This window comes from Trachinotus anak, unplaced genomic scaffold (assembly GCF_046630095.1).
Source record: "Trachinotus anak isolate AG129_WGS33_773 ecotype Australia unplaced genomic scaffold, CSIRO_AGI_Tana_v1 ptg000011l, whole genome shotgun sequence".
NCBI lineage: Eukaryota > Metazoa > Chordata > Actinopteri > Carangiformes > Carangidae > Trachinotus > Trachinotus anak.
In genome coordinates, this window is record NW_027273862.1 from 5,611,163 (window position 1) to 5,631,829 (window position 20,667).

A 20,667-nucleotide genomic window follows, 5' to 3' on the forward strand; every position below is an offset into this window, starting at 1 on the left:
ACACTGTATGTAGCGCGGCTCAGATTTCTATTTCTAATTTGCACTTGGTTGTTTTCAAGGCTTTAACAGTGAGCTGGGAGAGGTGTGAAGAATCTTTTGGTGACATCAGATCCTAAGATAATATTTAATTCAAAGAACATGTACATGCATGCAGCACACAAACATCAGCAGTTGCTAAGGATACAAACAGTTGATGTTATTTTTCCCAGAGCTGAGGACGCTAGCTTTTACAGCTGTCCTGAAACTTTTTCTTATGCGTGTGCACACACACACACACACACACACACACACACACACACAAACACACTGATCCCTCCTCTAACCTGGCTGACCAGGATGTCTCCTATCCTGTTGATGATAAATCCTCCCTCTGGGCTCCTTCCTCCTTCCAGCTGGCACTCCCTCTTCCTCTCCAGGAGGCGCAGGAGGTGCTGCGTGTGAAACTCCAACAGCTCATCCAGAGCAGGGAAAAGCTTCTCCAATGTCTGGAACTCCAGCTGCACCTCCTTCTGCAGGCCTTTGCTGTAGACTTCTGACATGATGCGCAACGTCCGGATGTGATGAATCTCAGTCTGCATCAGCTCTGAAAAGACAGGAAGTGATATCATGTCACAGAATGACATAAGCAGCAGTTTTATACAGTATTAACCCACGTCATCCTGACTCAGAAACTCATAAAGACTTTCATTAAATTCATGACATGATTTTGCATGTGGCTGTACATTTTAAATAGAAAGGATTGAGCCTTTTGGAACCATTTTATTCAAATGTATTTGCCACAAGTAGATTCTAATCAAAAGCTAGAGACACCTCAGGGGCTCTCAAAACAAACAGGATGTATGTCAGTGCATATTTAAATGAGGTAAATCTGTAGCCTCAGTAAACCATTGAGACTCTGATGCAACTGGAACAAACTGAAGTAAAAGTCACCGCAGCATGATGAGGGAAAGTGGGTCTACCAAAGCCCGAAACAATGACATGCTAATGACAATTTAGATTCTCTGACAGGTGACAGACACTGCTGATCTTGGGCTAAAAGAAATTAATCAGTTTCTCTACTTTAAATAAATAATAATAACTAGGTGACTTGATAACCTTTTAATATTTTCCTTCATTTTCATTTGAAGTCCTCAGCTCAATTAACAAGAGCATGTATGTTCAGTGTCTTATGTGGCTGTACCGTAGATGACATCTTGTCTCTTCACCAGCTCTTTGTCCAGCTGCTGCAGGTATTGCTGCTCCACACCTAAACTCCACGAATCAGCTTCCAAATCCTTGGCCTCTGCCTCGAACTCCCCCATCAACTGCCCGTCCATCATCTCCGTCCCTGAACCAGCAACAACACAGTCTGCACTTCACACATTGATTTTTATAACACAGCCTTTCATTTATACTGGTGGATTTTTTTGTTCAGAGAGTTCAGTTTAAAGTTTAAAATATTTAGGTTGCTGTTTTCTATAAATCTACTATTATTCTTTATTTTACAGCATTATTCTCAGACTGAAGTAGAGAAAAAGTTGACTTTCTAAGAATGAAGGTGTGTATGTGTGTTTGTGTGTGTGTGTGTGTGTGTGTGTGTGTGTGTGTAATGACCTTCATCAGTGAGTGATTCCATGGACTCTGTGACCTGGTTGGTCCTGTTGAGGGAGTCAGTAGACTGAGAGAGATACCGCAGGCCTTTAATGGGCATCTCATCAAACACCGGACTGAATGGAGGGATAATAGTAATGATAAAAATAATAGTTACATTAACAATTTTGTTTTATAACCTGTCACCAGATACAAACTAACACACCAAACTAATCAAGAATGACTTCAACACAAAGGAACAGAATCATTTAAATAGAAATGTGAATACCTGAGGCTTAATCCCACTTAATATACTGTATTAATATTATATTATATACGCTCACACACACAGACACACACACACACAAACACACACAAACACACACACACACACACACACAAACAACACACACACACACACACACACACACACACACACACACACACACACACACACACACACACACACACACACACACACACACACACACACACACACACACCAGCTCACCCAGCAATGTTGCTTATAGACAGACTCTTGGACAGGTTGTTGCCGTGGAAAGGCATGATGCTGGTGTGTCTCCGTGACGATGGGACCATCAGAGAAGAATGGTCTTCAGGGGACAAGATAGCCGACCAGGGGCGCTCCCTTGTTCCACCAGCTGGACCACAGACACACATAAAGCACAGTTAGCAGTAGCATCTAACACTGTCCAACCACACACTGGGCTCTAGAAGGAGAATTGTTTGAACCTGCTTGATTGAACTGCCTCAGTGTTTTTTCTATTTCACACAATTTCATTGAGCCACATAGTTCAATCCTGCATCTCCAACATAACAACTCTTTAAGAAAAAACACATTTTGTTTAGCTTCTTGACATTATCCAATAGGTTTTGAAAAGCTTTGTGAATCAAGGCAAAAGGATTAGTTCAATTCTCGCTGGATCTTATAATCCTTTCACTGATCTAAAAACATGGAAATTGCTAAAAAAAACCGTGGAGATACTAGTGTAGGGAGTCCTGCACAGAAATCCTTTCTCTTTAACTTTGAATTATTATCACAAGAAACAGAAACATCGAATCCTGTGTACTGATGGATTTCCAGTGAGGAACACTCATGTTGATCTCTGGATCACAAAAGAGCCCAAAAGGAAGAAGTTGTTTTCAGAGTGAAAGTGCACAAACTAAACTTTTTGCCACATTTGGTGCAAACAATTGCTCAGAGAATTACAACAGTGAATCTGCAAATGATCACAGGCCGCGATAATTACGCTGGGAATCCCAGGGTGGTTTGACACTCACATTTGTTCCTCATGGTGACTGCAGGAAAAGAGCTTGAATCTGGTACTGCAAACTGCTGCTTGGGCAACTGGCCAGAGAAACAGAGCATAAAAGCATAGATGACGAGCTCAAATCGATACTGGCTGCAAGACAACAGAATACTACAGAATCATTGGTGGAGTAACTGTGAGGGAACATTTACCTTCATCTTCACCTTGGCACAGGGAGGCAGGCTGTCCCTGCAGCCCTTGTGGACGGAAGCATTACAGTCTGGAAAGAAAAGCAACAGAACGCTCAGTGAATACTATGAGCCTGGTGATGGAGGTGGGGAGGAAAGGTGGGGGCTAGAAATTCTGACTGGTTTTCATAGCCGGCCAGGAAACTCCACCAGCCCACTAATGAAAGCCAGACTGGAGCAAAGCATGTGATGCAATCGAGATGTAATACTTCTCATAGACGAAGGGGAAAAAAATAAAAATAAAAAGAGATAGGCGGAGGAATGACACACAGGCATAAAAACTCAATTGCATGGGAAATTTTTCATTTATGTAAACATTCCCAAATCACCATTTTGGAACAAGAGTCATCATGTGAGCCTGCTAAAATAAGATCTGCTCTGTAATTTGATCCTGTTGCCTGAATCAAAGACTATTCTGTTGTCCTTTAGAAACGACTGCACAACCTTTACATTTCATACTCTCATTGACTATTCTAAGAGCAGAAACTTGTCTACATGTGAACAACTGCAGTGGTCGATCAGGAAGTGACAGCAAGAGGAACAACCACCCCAAGCTTCACCAAAATCTTCACTGTGGGGACAAGAAAAGCTTTAAACAGACGTGTTGCACAAGTGAAACCGATGAACTCACTATCAGACCTAGTCATCCATGCTAAAGTGCACATGACATTTCCGCTCTCGGGATTACATCAACACACTTACAGTCACAGTCTGGGCGAGAAAATAATCCTGTGTTGCTTGACAAGAATAACAAGACAGCTACACATTTCCATTTTCACTTCCACCTATAACCTGTGCTGTTACTGTAAAAAAAAAACTGTGTTTACCCAATATACTATGTGATATATCAAACCATAACCTGCACAGTAAAACCCATCTTAAGTTCCTGCAGTGATTTTCTCCTCTTAAATGGTCTTATTGGGTATTTTACTGTATTTTGTGGATGCTCAACTAATTCCAGCCAATCTGAGACAAAGGATCACTGTTATTTGTCTGCTGAATGGACACCAGCCAGACATCTGCGAGTACAATCCTCCCAAAAAACACCCTCAGAACCGGCTGTGGGTACAATAATCTCGACCAGAGCGACTGAACACAACAAGAGCTGTTTTTTTTATTTTTTTGTTTTTGTTTTTGCCAGTCTGAAGTATCTGAGGCAGACTGTGACCACTGAGAGGGGCAGTGTGTTGCTGTGATGTGTTGCAGCACTGGTTTCTCCTTTTTAGGCTCTTCCTGGGGTTGCGCCAAAGCCTTGTGCAATAAACTACATCCTCTTTAGGGCTACTGCTGCTGCATCAGTGGAAAACAATGTTGTCTGTGCTGAAAGCCTGACGGGGACATTAGATGTAGCCCTTTATGGAGTTTCACTACTTCATACAGATCATGAGGCTGGTTCAGACAAGTATGAGCCGTTTACAGCAAACTGCCAATGTACAGCACACGAGGCGTACGTACTGAAAGGTCTATTGCTGACATGGTAACATGCAAATTATTAATGTTGTCTAATGTTGACAAAGCTTTATATCAGCAAAGGCATCAACAGGCACTGTTCAACTGCAAAGCAAAACAGTGAAGCTCAACTTTTGAATTGCAGATGTAAATATGAATGTAAACTGTACTGACTAAGCCTTTACAGGAAGTCGACCAGTGTGATTCAGGTCCGATGATGTATGTTTTTCTTTTTCTCGGCACTGTATGTTTCCGACAGTGCAGAGAACTCGTTCTATTTTAGGATTCGAAATGAATTAATTATGAGATGAACTGTTTTAATAAAGGATCACAGCACTTAATGGCCTTTGATTAGATTTGAAGCAACAGGAGCACTTATCAGTCCCAAATGAAAGAACAAAACCTGAAGCGAAAAGAGCAATACAAAGAAAAAAAAAGAGAGATGAACAAAGATACGTACGTGTGCAGTGGTAAGCCTCTTTGCTGTTGAAAGCCTTATTGCACTGGGAACACTGGGCTGCGTGGCCCATGCTGACTGCCGTGAACAGATGACCATTCACAGTCTTCTTGTCCTTCTCCTTACCCTCCTTGTCTTTCTCCCTTTTCTCTCGCTCCTTCTCCTGCACAGACGGAATTTTCATAGTTAGGGACACAAACCAACAATGAACTTTACTTCAGTGACTACTTAAACTTTCATGCCAGCCAATTAAATGTTGACTGTGCTTATATTGGACTAATGTAGCAGACATCGACACAATATCTGAGCATTTGTCCAGCTGATTATGTTAAATTCCAATCTGAATCCAGCAGAGCGACATTATTACTCTGATGTACTAAACAGCAGGGGGCTTTGCATGTTAAGTGATCCATTATTTATGCGAACAACAAAATGTCTCATTAAGGGGCCGTTTTAAGTGTAGTGTGTTTTTGTTTCAGGCAGCTTCTTCTCAGTTAAAGACACTGGGATTTTCCCTCTAAGACCCTGATAAGTTGATCAGTTTTACAGGCTTACTGGTGTATGTCACTTGTTGATGTTGCTATAATCTCAGAGATGATGGTAAAGCAGCACAAACAGTAACCATTTACAGCAAATCTTCATATTACATTTGTTGTTTTCTCAGCTATTGCAACACAGCTTATATTCACACCATGTTTTGATGAATGAGCAGGGAGGAACGCTCCTGCAGGATGAGTGACTACTGATGGAGACACGCTGTCTGGGAATCAAATCTTTGACCTTTCAATAACAGGGCTGTCTTTCTGCTGCCTCTGCATTAATGGACGAGGTCATCCTCAGCTGTTGGTCATCTCTGTACACTGCGTTGAATCACAATCCCATAAAAATGATGCAGAGGAGAACAGAGCTCTTATTCTCTTGGATTTACATCACAGAGCCTCCACCCAAACCCAGAGGAAATGGGAAAATGGAGTTTCCAGCTCCTTTTAATGGGCAGCCCTGGGCCTCTTGGTTTGAGGGGACCACAGAGCTTCGACATACTAGAGCTCTTCGGTTCATACCATTCAAGATACCATAAGGCTGACTGGACCACAACGAGCCTGCATGTTTTACAGCCACTGCAGCGCTCAGCATTCGTTCTCACTTCCTGCAACAACAGCTGTCTCTCCAGTGGTGAAACACACTGAAGAACGTCTATGAACTAGAAGCCTGATAAAAGTATTCTTCAATGGAGTAAGAATCATTTTAGATATTAGGCCTGTTTTTATCTAAAAAATACAAAAACAGTTCAAGTTACTGGAAAAACACAAAGAGCAAAGACTCTCAGTATGTCTCTCTTTTTTGCTACAAGCAAACACAACAGAAGAAGTAAACACTTGTGACAACTAAACCAGAGATTTAAACAAAGAGACGTTCAAGTGAAAAATAACATAACAGGCAATGACTTCACTGGAAAAAGACATCAGCCCAGAAGGGAGCACCAGTCACTTTTAACATGATACTGTGACAGTCTCTTTCTGCACAATGTGACTGGGAAACCAGTGCTCTCTGTTAGCCTACCTCCAGCCAGCCTTTCCATCTCAGTGAGAATCCATGGCTCCCAGTGAATTTCCTGTATAACATCCCTGACTGTGGCTGAGCGGCTGAAGCTGCTACCAGCAACGAGCCTACATCAGAAAAGCTGCAACGAGGAAGTGACTGGATTGCTACCGGAGGTGCTATTTCTGCAATGATCCTTCGCTCTGGTGCAGAAGCTATGACAACACTGCACAAACTACATACAGTCTGTCCCCTTCCAGGACAGTCAGACTTTTGACACTGTGCAAAAACTGGATCTATACAGTACAACCAAAACCAGATCAGTGGTCGAAAATAATTTACACATTTGGACACTTTCAATTCTTCATTTCTTGTTCACATTAATTCAATAAAGAAGTGTTTTAATTTGGTGAGTGACTGTGGTTGCTGAGGGGACTACTTTAATTGTCACTAAATACATTTATCAATTATGGAGGCAGTCCAATTAGCCTGACGAGGACTGCTGCAGCCAAAATGAGTCCAATTTGAGCATCAAAGCTTTGCTAATTGTCTTGGACTGTATCACGCTGATCAATAAGTTTGACCTTTGACAGGCAGCGAGCAGCCCCCGGCTTCAGAGCTCTGTCACTTTAAAAGCAAAGCGATGACTGAGGGTAGAGAAGAGATTATAGAACCAAAACTCACCCCGCCTTCCTGTTTTACTTCCTGTTCACCCCTCAGTGTGTCTTTGCAAGGGCTGCACATTTTCAGAAAGCTATATACACCCACTTACAGGGTTCACCATTTTACATTTAAGACTTTTTTAACAGTAAATGTCTGTTTCACAATCATACTGACCATGGAAAACCAGTAGGGACAATGTGGCCTTGAATTATTTATTATTCTATCATATGATAAGAATTAGCAACATAACATACATGGATGGATCAAGCTATTAAATATGAAAAATTCATTCAGCAGTTAGGGCATTTGCTGTAGGTCTGGTGCTGTTGCCTTCACTTCACAGTCTACTGTTGCAACCATCCCACTTTTACTTTATAGCTGTATAATGTCTCCTGACAGCCTGCAGCTGGAGACAAAAACATTTTATAACTAACATTACAATCTGTGGCAGGCAAGAGAAAAATATTTAAGACCTTTGTAAATTAAATTTAAGACTTTTTGATACCTTCTAGGCCTTTTTGAGGAAACTGTATTCAATTATTTTTAAGAGTTTAACAGACCTGCAGATATCCTGTTGTCAGTGCAAGGGATTTAAAATTATCATTACTCAGAACACACTCAGAAAGAAATGCTATATTCTCACAGGAAATTACATTTTAGGTCAATCGCCTCACATGTCTTTGTACTGTACATGAAAAGGAGATGACTTTGAACACGTCTCCCACCAGAGATTCAAATCTGCCACCAGAAAATGTTGTGGGCTCAAAACCAAACCTACTGGGGAAATCCAAAATGGGGAAGTCACAAGAAACACTGACTTGCCCTAAAGCAAGACACATAAACCCCCCCCCCCCCCACCCACCCACCCAGAGAGCACAGGCCAGCTTCCAGTGTGAATGCGGAGCAGTGAGAGGCTGAAGAGCAGCCTGCTGCTCAGTCATCCTCGCTCGAAGGAATAAATGTTTAAGGAGGAGGAGGCTATGAATGAAGGCTGAATTTTGACAAAGCACGCTGCACACATGAAGGCACTGCTCTGAGAAACAGTGCAGTAAATAGTATATAGTCAGGTAATTTAAATAGAGTAGACTTTAAAGTGTTGCCACAGTTTCATTAAAGAGAATTAAAAACTCTACATTCCCTCACCCGAGTCTTTTTGTACATCTTGTTCTTGAGGTAGCTGAAGGTCCGGCTGACTTTTGTCACACTCTTTCCCTCAGTGTCGCTCCGCAGAGGCCCAGGCTCCTCCTCCGATATACTGGAACACGAACACACACACACACACACACACACACACACACACACACACACACACACACACATGGTTTTATCCATAAACAGCTACATTCACAGGTTGTAACTGTTCGCACTTTCTGAGAATTGCTCTGCTTCAAACAATCTCTCTGCACAAGTGTTTTCTGGTCGTGTGTAGATGCAGAGCTGGACTGACCTGTATGCTAGTGACCCAGAAGTGCTGGAAAACGACCTCATACCTGCAAAGAAACAAGAGAGGATGTGAGCAATGGGATGGTGGTATAAATAGGAAAGGAGTGCTTTTTTCTTCGCTATTTTTGTCATTTAAGGTGGAAATTGTCCTTCCTGCCTCTATTTAAGGTGGTGAAAACTCCCGCTTGCCACTGTGTTGTCCTGGATTCCCTGAAGTAACTGAATGACCTTACTGACCTGATGATAAAAAAAAAAAAAAAAACCTTTCTTCAGACCAGAAAGCTGTCAGTTCACGTCCTGGCTACAGGGACCAGACAGAGAACAGGATAATGCCCTTGAGCACAGTACTTAACCTCTAGTTACCCTCGTAGAGGTGTGTGGAGGCTTACAGCAAAATGACTCTGGCACCGATGAGGGTGGCAAGAAAAAAAGGCCAAAAGCGGACGCCAGCTCTGCCTTTAGATCCAGTGCCATTAATGGCTGCTAGATACTGGCGCCAAAATATTTCTGGCTACACAGACGCCCAACCTCATGAACTCTCCAAATACAAAGTCAGTTTTTATTCTACGCAAAAAATGATGATCTCAACACCTAATTACATTTCATTTCTCCCGTGTCTTTGCTTTTCAGCTTCTCACACAAAGCCATGATGGTTGTTTCTGGCTCGCTAAACCCAGGCTCCACCCAGACTCGCCTTATATTCTAATTCAGATTTCCTGGCTTCGGTTAACTGTCAAAATGTTGATACTATTCAATTAATCTCTGACCTAGTTGTAGATTAATCTGATTGCACGTAATATAAATACATAGAAAACATGTAAACGAGAGCTTACATTCAAGTCTCTGCCAAAAGAAAAATCACCACAGTCTATTGATGTGGTACCAGTTGACTGTAGGCCTGCATCTTCTCTAAGGAACCACTCTGCCTCTCTCTAAACAAGAATTTCTACCAAAACACAGAAATATGCAAAGCATGAATCGCCTGCTCTGCATCAGAAAGTCAAACCCAAAACAGGATAATGAGGACAAAGTCTTGGCCTCCCTGTGTTGCCAGCAACACAAGCAAGAAAACAGAGAACACTAATGGAAATATCTCACAGATAAGAAAAAGGGAGGGAATGGCTCAGCGGCTTTGACTAAAGGTGACAGGCTCACATTATCTGAAGGGAAGAAAGGGCTCCTTCAGCTCACCTGCCGTGTTTATTATCACTATTTTCCTATTTCTCTACTGATGGTTTTTTTTTTTGGCAAAGAGACAAACCAAAGACTAATCTAAGTAAAGGTCAGCTAAATATTGGGCTGGGTAGAGGCCGGGAGAAGCCAAGGTCTTATTTAATGCTGTCTACTGGAATTATTAACACAGAATCTGCTGCCTAGGTGAAAGGGGGTTTTCTAGGCCAGTGATTTCTACTACAAGCTGGGTCTAATTGCACATCTACACTACAAGCAGCTTAATATCAGCAGTAATTAGTGGTTTCCTTAGGAAAAGTTTGTTGCATCTGAACTTTTGGGATTCATCTGACTTCAGCATCTAGCTGTGTTCAGGCTCAGCTGCAAGAGCATAAATCCTACAGTGAGCACTCACCCAGTGCGAGACTGTAAAGACTGAAAGGTCGCACCAAAGTTTAGGCTGCATATAATATTCAATATAATCTATTATGTGGATTTAATTCGTTTTTTCTGTGCAGCCAATTTTCCCTCAGCGACCTTGTCTTCATCCTCGGTGAGTGGCTCCAGAAATCTTCTTGACACCTCCAGAGAGGGTGCATAAAGACAATACTTCCAGTCATGTGTGGATATGTGGGGACATAAATCTGGGCACTCAGCTAACTGCTAGTGTGTGAAGATATGAGTGTGTAACTGTGTCCCCTGATCAAAACACAACCTTGGACCTTTTTCAGCAGGATAAGCCATCATGACTTTTATATTCATGACACCTTTGACTGTGGGTTGCAGTCCTGCGCAGGTAGAGGGAGAGCTCCGCCTCTAACAGGAGCAGCTAGCGTTTGGGCTCTGACATCACAGCTATTTCCTACCGCAGCTACGTTTACTGTACTCACTTATGTTATCGTCATCATCACTAGACGAAGAATCCCCATAAACGAACTGAGACTTAGATTTGGTGAGGATTGGGGAAAGGTTGAAAGAGAAGGAAATCCGCCTCTTACGCTTCAGGCGTCCCACCGCTGGGAGGGGCAGCAGGGAGGAAAGAATCAGAGCAGGAACAGATCACTTAAGTGATTTTATAAAAGCAGTGAAGACGGGGGATGTGAGGTAGTAACGTAAAGATAAACTTTAATACCCAACAAATGAAATGATAAGAAGTCTTGGAACAGGGAACCTTTCCACTAATACTAACTTATCCCGCAACCTTTTAACCAACTGAAAATCTTTCCATTTACACAATAGCTTTTTCTTATCATTGTTCGGATCAATACTGAGAAAACATAATGAATTCTACATTTTAAAATGACCTCTGATCCAATATCGTATAATAATCATGTGAAGTGCACTTGGAAGCTAATTTGAAATCTGGTATTTGAGATATTTACCACTTCATTGACTCATGTGAGTACCTCGTGCAATTTTATCACATCAAAGCAGGATAACAGAGAGGAATCTATTGTTAAAGAGATTAAAGAGGCTGAGGTTTACAAGTATTGGCTGTGATCACTGGTAAAGCAGCAAAGCAGCCTCTCAACTTGACACTCACCATCGATGTCTCTCTGGCTGATAGCGAGCATCGATACAGACTTGGTGAGGGGCAGGGTCATGGGAGGACAGCTTCGCAGAGGCCGATACCGCCGCAATTTCTGCAGGAAGAGAAACACAAGGTTCAACCTGAGCTTGAATGTCAAAGTATAAAAGGGCAGTAAACCAGGCAGACGTAACATGGAACAAAACATCACCAGCCGCTAAACGGGAAACAGGAACAATAAACGAAAAGGAGAAACTAGACAAATGATTTTTGATGTTGTGTTCACAATTTGTTTTGAATTCAATGAAAGTGGATTCAAGCCGCCTGAGGAAATTCATGTTATTAAATCTCATTAATCCCCAAACTGGAAAGTTTCAAATTTCCCCCTGACTGTTGTTTGTACCAGCTTTTCAAATCTAGTTCTCCTCTCATGTGAATCAGGCGGAGGATGTTTCTGAGGATCCCTCTGGGCCCACTGTGTGACAGAATGAAGATATGACATCTAAAGGACAAACTTGATAAGTCTGTGTGTGTGTGTGTGCAGGTGTGTGTGTTAGCTGACCGGGTCATACAGTCTGCCATGCTCCCCCAGCTCCTCCTGCTCCTCTGTCAGAGAAACCAGTGAGCCCCTGTCATCGCTGTCATGTCGGGGCATCCTTAAAGGCTCCAGGATTCGGGGCCCCTGGGTGGAGGAGCCCCTCAGCTCTTCGGGCCCCCCACTGAGCCCCTCCAGGCTGTAGCTGTATGGACAAACAGAAGACGAGAGGCGACCTCAGTGAAGAAGGAAGTGTCTGCACTACACACACCTAGTGTTGCATCAAACACACACAGACATGCACACATGCACCTGTTGGTGGACATGCATACACACAGCTGGTCCAGCACAGTGTTTAGCCAGCTGAGTTATCACTGGGCTCCGGTGCAGATTTACAGCTGAAGCAGCAGCATCCAATGATTTCCAACATCAGCATCAGCATAGAGAGCTCTGCAGCTGTGATTTACAAACCCTATTACATCGATCTATGACTGGAAATAAGAGGCCTTGAAAAATCCAATACAATGATTATGGAGAAGAAAACTACAGCTACATTTCAGGATGAGCTATGCTGCGCGGCTGCAGCTCTATTCGCTTCAGGACGGACTCTGTGATAGTTAAAGCTCCAGCAGTAAATCTCTCTTATCTCCAGCCCTTGGGTCTATATGGCACTCCATTATCCTGTAAATCATCAGTCCAGCACATTCAAACATCACGAACCTAAACTGGACCAAAAGAAGCATGACTCAGTGATTATCAGTGACCAGTGATGGAGGAGCACTCACCTATCCTCGGGGCTGTGAATGCAGATGACTATATTTGTCATATTAAGGCCTCCTTCCTGCCAGTATTATTACATACTTTCCTATAGAGCAGAAGGTCCCCGGCACTGAAACATGAATAACACCAGCAGCTCTCCGCTGCAGGAAGCTACTGACTGCTTGACTGACTGGCTGACTGGGCAGGGCATTCATACATGCACACAGGTATATATGCCCACAACAACGGCAAATGCAAATCAAGCAGCATGTAAATACGCCCAATTCAAAGTAGGTCATGGGCTCTTTAGAAGACAAGGACAAAAACAACAGCACGCACACACACACACACACACACACACACACACACACACAGTACCTGAAGGAACTAACTACTTCCACACCGTGGCTGTGGGGAGCGTCAGGAAGACACCAGCTGATGCTAACAGAGTTTGAGGTGGAGGGGTTATTCAGGAGAAAAGATGGAGGTGGAGATAAAGAGGAGTGAGGGGAAGGTGGACAAGCAAGAATGGCAGAGTAATAGTGATGCAGACAGAAGAGGATCTGAGAGGACAGGGGCAGCAGGGATGTCTGAGGAGAGTGACAATGTGCAAGCATAGCTGGACAGCGGCTGTGCAGTGCAGTCTACAATCAACAGTACACCACTTCACACAGTCAAACATAAATACTGTAACTGTGTTCAAGTTTATTTCCTGCTGCAGTGTTATCGTGACATCAATAGCAGACAGGAAATGAATTTCAGCCCAGGTTGTTTTTCACAGAAGTGCAGTACTGTTCAAATAACCTAGACACCATTAGGTCCTGTTAACTCTGCTGCAGTAGCATCTGATGTGGCCCAGTTAAAGCTGTGGTCTCTGACTATAAGAGCCATGTCTTATTCCTAATCTGACAGACAGAGAGGCAGCTGATATTAGTCATTCACAGTTATATCTGTGTCAGTACATAAATGTCTACGATACAATACGTTCTAGGTTGTTGCCCACCACAGGGTCTTCAATTCTTGACTAACCAAATTCAAAGGTTGAAGCAAAGCCTAAAAAAGTAATAATGTCAAAACAGAGAAGAAGCTGGCCAATAAACTTTTTTATTGATCAAATATCAACAATGCATCAGCCTTTTTCTATTATCAATCTGCTTCTAGCTGTGATGCTAACAAAGCTAATTTTAAAGAATAACCAGCAGCAAAAATTTCTGAATAAGAATCAGTTTGACACCAAATAATACAGAAGAACAAGATTAAAAATAAATAAGACATTGCTGACTGGCATGTCTGACCTCCTCTCTCTCATTGGCTCATTCCAGAGCCGCTGGAACCCACTGGGATAAGAATGATGAAAGATTAATGCAGTCTGTACTGTAACATTAAGATCCTGCTCTTATCTCAGTATCTCATTCTGTCTCCATCCAGGATCAGCTTCACTGCATTCATGCCAGAAGGCAGAAACCTGAAAATGACATGTCGCTGGTTTCCTGAAGAACTAGACTAAACTGACACTGCACTAAACTTACGACTGCCGCTACTGCAGCCTGAGCTACAGAGGCTTTGGCCAATTACAGCTGCAAGATCGGCTTCATATTCAACAACCTTCATGTCAAGTACAGGAGAGGGGTTTGGCTCGTCCTAAACAATTAAAACAACTTATCCACTCAGCATCAAGATCACTTGATGGTGGACGACACTGGCCTCCACACTCCTTACTGCTTCCTCTGTGCAGTTTTTCATACAGTCAATTGCATCTAGAACAATTTTGTACAACACCAGCACAACTTCTACCCTGTTTTCACTGCAGTGGCACACTGTCTCCTCCAGGACTGAATTCAAAACTCGTCTGATGTCTTTGCAGTCTTGAATCCTCTCCCTACAGGAAGTTATTACACCAAAAAAAACAAAAAAACAACAAAACCCTGTTCTCAATCTCTGGCCAATACAGTCCTCTGAGCCTGCAGAGCTAAACTCCCCTCTTCCCTCTTTCTGTGCGGCTGCTTGTTATTACCACTGCAATACAAAACACCAGTGTGTCTCAACCATCTATTTGCCACAGTATTTCTTGCACATTCTGACGGGTGAAACGAGAACAACATTTTTCAGGCCAGTAGCCTGCAGGGATGGAGCACAATGCAGCAGCAGTTCAGCAAGCATACATTAAAAAGTGGGAGAACTATGAAGGCTACACCTACATTAATTTTCTCATTGCACATCGCCTAGCAACAACTCAGTCTTTACAATACATGAACTGATGAATGTGATTCATTAGTACCTTCTCCTGTGAAAGGTCGGCTTCCCCTCACCAGGGCTACGGATGGAACTGGAGGTGATGGATGAGAAAGAGACAGGAAGTGGTACATGATGGGTGAGATGAATCGGGATATGAGGGGAGGGCAGGGCAATAAGAGCATGATGAATGAATTAATAAACTATGTTACTTAATGATGGGTCCCTAGTCTTTTTAGCAGGCTGCATATATCTACTGGTACTATTACCAGTAGATATATGCTACTGTCTGTGAATAAAGCTCTGAGGCACACGCCGCCATGTTGGAGTGGTAACACTGACATTTATTCAGAGTAATGATCTTAAAGGAATTTACAGTTTGGAAAACTCTGTTGCTTTCTTGCCAAGAGTTGGATGAGAAAATTGATACCACTCCCATATCGGTCCATTAAACGTGAAGCTGAGCCAGGAAACTGTTGGTTTAGCTTAGCATAAACACTGAAAACATTGCTAGCCTGTGGAGGACAGAATCCACCTACCAGCACCTGCCGCCGACACAGAGTCACAAATAAGTATAAAGCTAACAGTAACTAACAGTTGTACAAGGGATAATGTGCCACACTATGTTGGCAGTGTTCACTGGCAGTGAAGAAAAAAGCCCGTGCACTACCGGCCGTAAAGAAACATTTTCACAATTTTTGTATGGATTTAACGAACAAGACAAAATGTGAGTGAGCTTTAGCGGTGCTATTAGGTGGACTAGCTTATCATTGGACAGAGCCAGGCTGGTTGTCTCCCTCTGTTTACACTCTTTATGCCAAGCTAATTAGCTGCTGACAGATTTATTGTACAGGCATGACCTTCTCATTTTAATCTTGGCAAGAAAACAAATTAGCGTATTTCCCAAAATGTGAAATTATTCCTTTAAAATGTCAGTGAACGGTAGAAGGGGACAAATTAAGCAGGAAGTGGTGATGCCATGTGTTTGTGTCACTGATTAACTCTTACTGCACTGATTTTCCTGTTGCTTTAGACGTACATTATAGTTCTATTGTCGCAGAAACTTCTCATGTGCCTCAGCTGCCTGATTATCCCCAGACCATGTTTATCTATAAAGGCGCCTCATATCGGTAATTGATTGGTCTGCTTGTTACTGCTAGACGGCACCAGAAATACTAGTCAGTTAAACTAATTCTTAATATTTTATTAATGTACAATGTCGTTAACTGTTGCATCCAGGATAAGACATCTCCCTGTGCCAGTGCCCGGATGTTGTGAGCAAGCAAGGTGGAAAGCAGGGCAGATAACATCATGAAAAGCAGCGCGGTTTGGCAAACTTTTGGTCAACAAAATGAAAATAAGGTTCTATGCAGGCTGTGAAAGAGTAAACTGGCTGCTGGGCTGCTGGTGGTACCACAGCTAATGTTAGCTACGCTCTGCAAACCAACAAGTCATGGTTTACCCGCAGATGCTAAGATCCCGCTCAATCTGCAAAGGTAACGCGGCTCACCGTGGTAAGTTTGACTGATTTCTGAGTGTTTTCTTACTTTCAGACCAGTCGACTAGTCTTAAGTTCTTTCTAGTCTTAAATTTCCGATTAATCGTCAGGGAAATTAGTTGTTAGAAACATCCCCACTCTCTGTCATTAGTTAAACTCTAAAGAAAGACCACATGTGGAAGCTCTGTGTTTATGGCTGTTTCTCCAAAACCTGAATATCATAAACATAAGAGCCTACAGCAGCTGTTTTTCTGTTGTTTCCCCAACATCGTGGCACAGGCAGCTACACTGCAGATATTCTGACAGACCGCTGTTAGAGCACAGAAAACAAAATACATGTCAAGGTGTTTATTCTCTTGTCTTCATTAACGTTGTTGACGTGTCAACACAAGGGTGAAGCAGTACGTGTTAACTGATGACTACCGCACATGATAAAGTGAGCGTGTGTGCATGTGTTCACGTCGAGGTGTGTATCTCTGTCCCCGTGTGTGTACGGTTTCTGTAGCTCCCTACCAACACCAGACAAATGGCAGCACAGCTGGTCACAGCAGGAAGAGGAAAAACTCAACATGGCACAGAGGGAGTGACATCAACAAGCTAATAATACTGACATCTGCACACATCAGGTCTACTGTCATCTACTGACTAACACCAGCAGCAGTGACACTGCTTTCTCAAAATCTATTCAACTTCATCCAGGTTATAATTAGAAATTCTTCATTTTCAAGAATGGAATATAATCTAGATCCCTTTGCAGTCTCACCTCCTCTGGTTCATCTCTGCGTCGCCTCCGTTGTTCTTTCCAGGACCCCAGCTGTGGCGGCGAAGAGGCGACAGGGAGCGGATGCTGTTCCGGAGGAGACAAGAGCGTCGCGGCACCTCAGTCACTCTGTCTTTGGCCTCTTCTTCAGCGTCTCCTGCTGCTCCTGCTCCTCCTCCACCATCCAGTCCTGCAGAGGTAGCAGCCCCAGGCCGGATGCCCTCCTCCGGGTACCAGCTGCAGCCCAGGCCCTGGCTGCCCTCGGGACTGGAGCTGGATGGACCCACGCTAGCAGTGTCGTCTGTGGAGGAGCAGGAGACGGAAACCTCGCTGGCACTGTCTCCTCCTGTCACTGGTTCATCATTCTGCAGACAATAAAATACAAAATAATATAAATTATTATTCAAAAGCCCTACGGCCCAGCATTGTGTACCTACAGGGAACTGTCAAATGATGGTTTATCATGAGCCACAAGAACAGCTTCATTAATTCAAAAATAACTGAACTCAATGCCAGACTCTGATGAAATGTTGACTGATTTACTATTTCAGGGACCAGATGTGTTTTTTTTAAGTCTTCACTTCCATCCTACAGTTAATCAACAAGTGCTTCAGTGGAGAGTGAACTATAACTATAGACAACTAGAACTGTCAGTGTTAGACAAGTGGAAGCTTTAAGCCTGGACACGAACTTTATGGTCCTCCATGAAGCAAGTTTCACTGTTTGATCAGATGCATAGAATAGAAAAAAATAGAACAACAGATCTTAACATTACTGTTAATTACCCAGTCTGTCAAGTTATACAGCACATCCATCAGCATTTCTTAACTGAAGCAGGAGATGAATTTGAAGAATGCTGGAAGAGCTATTTAACCCACAGGAATGGGATATAATTAGGACCAAATGGCGAGGCTTAGGAATAATGAGCCAGAGCCACTTTATAGCAACACTGACATTAAAACAAGCACCAATAAATGATGGCTACCTTGTGAAAACAAACCTTTCCCAGGAAAGTGTTTTCAAGTTTCTGTATACTATAGTCTAAGTAAGGTTTATCCATCGCTGTTGAAGGACTCAGCTTGTATATTTGTCAACTAATATGAATCTTTACAAATGAGAAAATGCTACATTTATGGTGGAGAAGGCCAAACATGCTGGGACCCTTGCATTGTCCTTGACTGGTCTGACAGCTCTGTAATATAAGCTATGAATACAACTATGAAAACAAATAATCCTGATAAATGCACTGTGGCCTGGATCTGGTGGGAAAGAGCTCCTGTGCGTGTGTGCGTGCTCCTGTGCGTGTGTGCGTGCTCCTGCGCGCACACGCACGCGCACACACACACAGGTTTGGGACGGTCCATTTAGAGTTAATTTGTAGGTGTGAGCTTTAACTGGGCCTATTGTGCAGCCAGCTGCAGCGTGAGAGCTGAGCATAGAGCTGCTTCTGTTGAAAGAGCCGGGAAGAAAGATCTGCTTTATGCTGGGCACACAACTTCCTCTGGGAGTGAGAGAACACATGAATTTACGTGTGTGTGTACGTTCAGAGTGCATGTGGCTGCAGTGTATGTTTGTGAGTCACATGACTTATCTTTAGAGCTAGTAGAAGGATGCAGCTGATTTTTATACTTTACATTTTTGACTTTAAGATGCTGCTCATATCCTTGCACAGTATAATTAGTGAGCATTTGAAGTTATAATGTCTTGCTTAAGGGCAAATGGGCGCACTCAACTGACATGTTATCACTGCCACAACCTTCCTTAGAGTTATATGAAAAAATGTATAGTATTGCATCTTGCAAAGGAAAAGAGATTTTCAGCAGTGAAGACATTAATCCTCTCTCAATAAAACTCAATCAGCTGCTGGGGTCTTTATTTGGAATCAAAGCTTGTTGACTTCATGGCACATTTAGGCCATCACTGTCTGTCTACAGCGTCATGATGCTGAGGGTCAGGATGCTGCAGATGTTACTGTATACTCCAGGCAGCCCATATTCCCTGTGCCGACTTTTTCCATTGTTATTTACAACAAAAAGGACATACAGTTCACATTACCATGAGCACGCTTCCAGTGCTCAACACAGCAGAAAGTGAGAAATACAAGTGCTTCAACTTTAACCAAAGGGCGCCTGGCTTCAAACAGACTTTCAGTAGCAGCAGAGTGACAGCAGGGACCACGGCTCGCACCTCCCCAGCAGCAGTGTGGAGCTACTGGCTTAAAAAGATGCTTAGTAGATGTTTGGCATCTCAGCCTTGGGTGCTGATAAATAAAAAAGCCAAGCACAGACTGACAAAACAGCCACTTCATTTATAGTATATAATCCCTACAGGACTAGTTGCAGGGGCAAACACAAAATATTTTCTTGCTGTTCAACATGAGAGTGCTGCATATTTGGACTGCAGCCAGAGGAGCTAAATCAAAGTCAAAATACTTTCTCCTATTTTTTTACATTTATTTATTGGGTTCTGTAACAAGCTGCTTCAAACTTATGCAGCAACACATGAAGGGACTATGTTTTCTTGTTTTTTGTTTTTTTTTTTTGTTTTGTTTTTTAAACCACCAATCTGCTCACCCCACATAAATGCACTTATAATTTAAGTTAACTATTCAAGGACGCCTCAACACTGATTTTCATAGAGTGGATGGTGTAATTTCCCCAAGTGTAAGGACAGTCTAATTGGCAAACCAGCCCTGGAGGTGATGCGTTCCCTCCCCACCCCAGCGACGGAGAGAAAATTCCACCGGCAGCGGTTTCAGACCTTTCTGAAGATGCTGTCGTAACCCGGCTCTGCGTTCAGGAAGCTTTCTATGTCGCTACCAGAATCTCTGTGAGCTGCCGAGGGACAACTGGTGGTACTGCTGGTCCTACTGGGCAAACTGGGAAATGCTGAAGATTGTGAGGATCCTGAAAGACACAACAATAATGTGTTAATCAGATACAGAGAGGAGGAGTAATGTCAAACAGTTTAACTTGAACTATCAGAAAAAAAACATACAGATAACAGAAGAAACATTCACATTTTAATCAGGAGAAGATTCTCTTTGTGTGATTAAAGTCACATTCAGCATTAATGCTGTTTTAATTGAGAGCGCTCAGCTGTTAAACTGAAAAACACCATGTTTCCAAAATAATATGTTTTCCTTCCCGGCTCTAAAACACAAGCAGGTCTGTTCGACATTAATTGAAAAAGACTTCTGGGAATCTGAGAAGGTGTGAAAAGCCTGGCAGATCAATGGCCGACTGTCCTCCCTGAAGCCCTCTGTGCCGAACTGCAAAGGCAAACAATTACTGTTTATGTGTTTTTAACTAAAATAAAGATCTCACTTAGGGAGAATGACAACTCAAAATGCTATTGACGCTGCCGAGAGAGCAGAAAGACTGTTTTTATGACAGAGCAGCATCACATATACCATTAGTCACCCCGGGGCCAGCAGGTCACCGATGTTTAAAAAGGGCCTTCTGCAGTGTTTTCTGTATTCACTTCAAAGTTAAAAGTAATTTTCACTTCACTTAACAGTTGTTTGGTGAGTAGCAATTAGAGACA

At 42.8% G+C, this 20,667-nt stretch overlaps 1 protein-coding gene across 6 annotated transcripts in view; it reads right to left on the reverse strand.

The window, feature by feature from the left end:
* Window positions 1-20,667, reverse strand: part of LOC139628454 (A-kinase anchor protein 13) — a 105,546-nt gene that overhangs the window by 22,203 nt on the left and 62,676 nt on the right. For 4 of the 6 annotated variants that reach the window (XM_071490129.1, XM_071490126.1, XM_071490128.1 and 1 more), the window contains exons 11-25: window positions 19,882-20,027; window positions 17,125-17,486; window positions 14,910-14,957; window positions 13,010-13,072; window positions 11,900-12,077; window positions 11,353-11,452; window positions 8,644-8,686; window positions 8,340-8,451; window positions 4,998-5,157; window positions 3,053-3,120; window positions 2,872-2,938; window positions 2,081-2,231; window positions 1,594-1,706; window positions 1,181-1,327; window positions 324-583 (exon numbers count right to left, since the gene is read on the reverse strand). In XM_071490129.1, coding sequence (XP_071346230.1) covers window positions 324-583; window positions 1,181-1,327; window positions 1,594-1,706; window positions 2,081-2,231; window positions 2,872-2,938; window positions 3,053-3,120; window positions 4,998-5,157; window positions 8,340-8,451; window positions 8,644-8,686; window positions 11,353-11,452; window positions 11,900-12,077; window positions 13,010-13,072; window positions 14,910-14,957; window positions 17,125-17,486; window positions 19,882-20,027 — 2,018 coding nt within the window. The remainder of the gene's footprint in view (window positions 1-323; window positions 584-1,180; window positions 1,328-1,593; window positions 1,707-2,080; window positions 2,232-2,871; window positions 2,939-3,052; window positions 3,121-4,997; window positions 5,158-8,339; window positions 8,452-8,643; window positions 8,687-11,352; window positions 11,453-11,899; window positions 12,078-13,009; window positions 13,073-14,909; window positions 14,958-17,124; window positions 17,487-19,881; window positions 20,028-20,667) is intronic. The other 2 variants (XM_071490130.1, XM_071490131.1) reach the window with 2 other exon arrangements.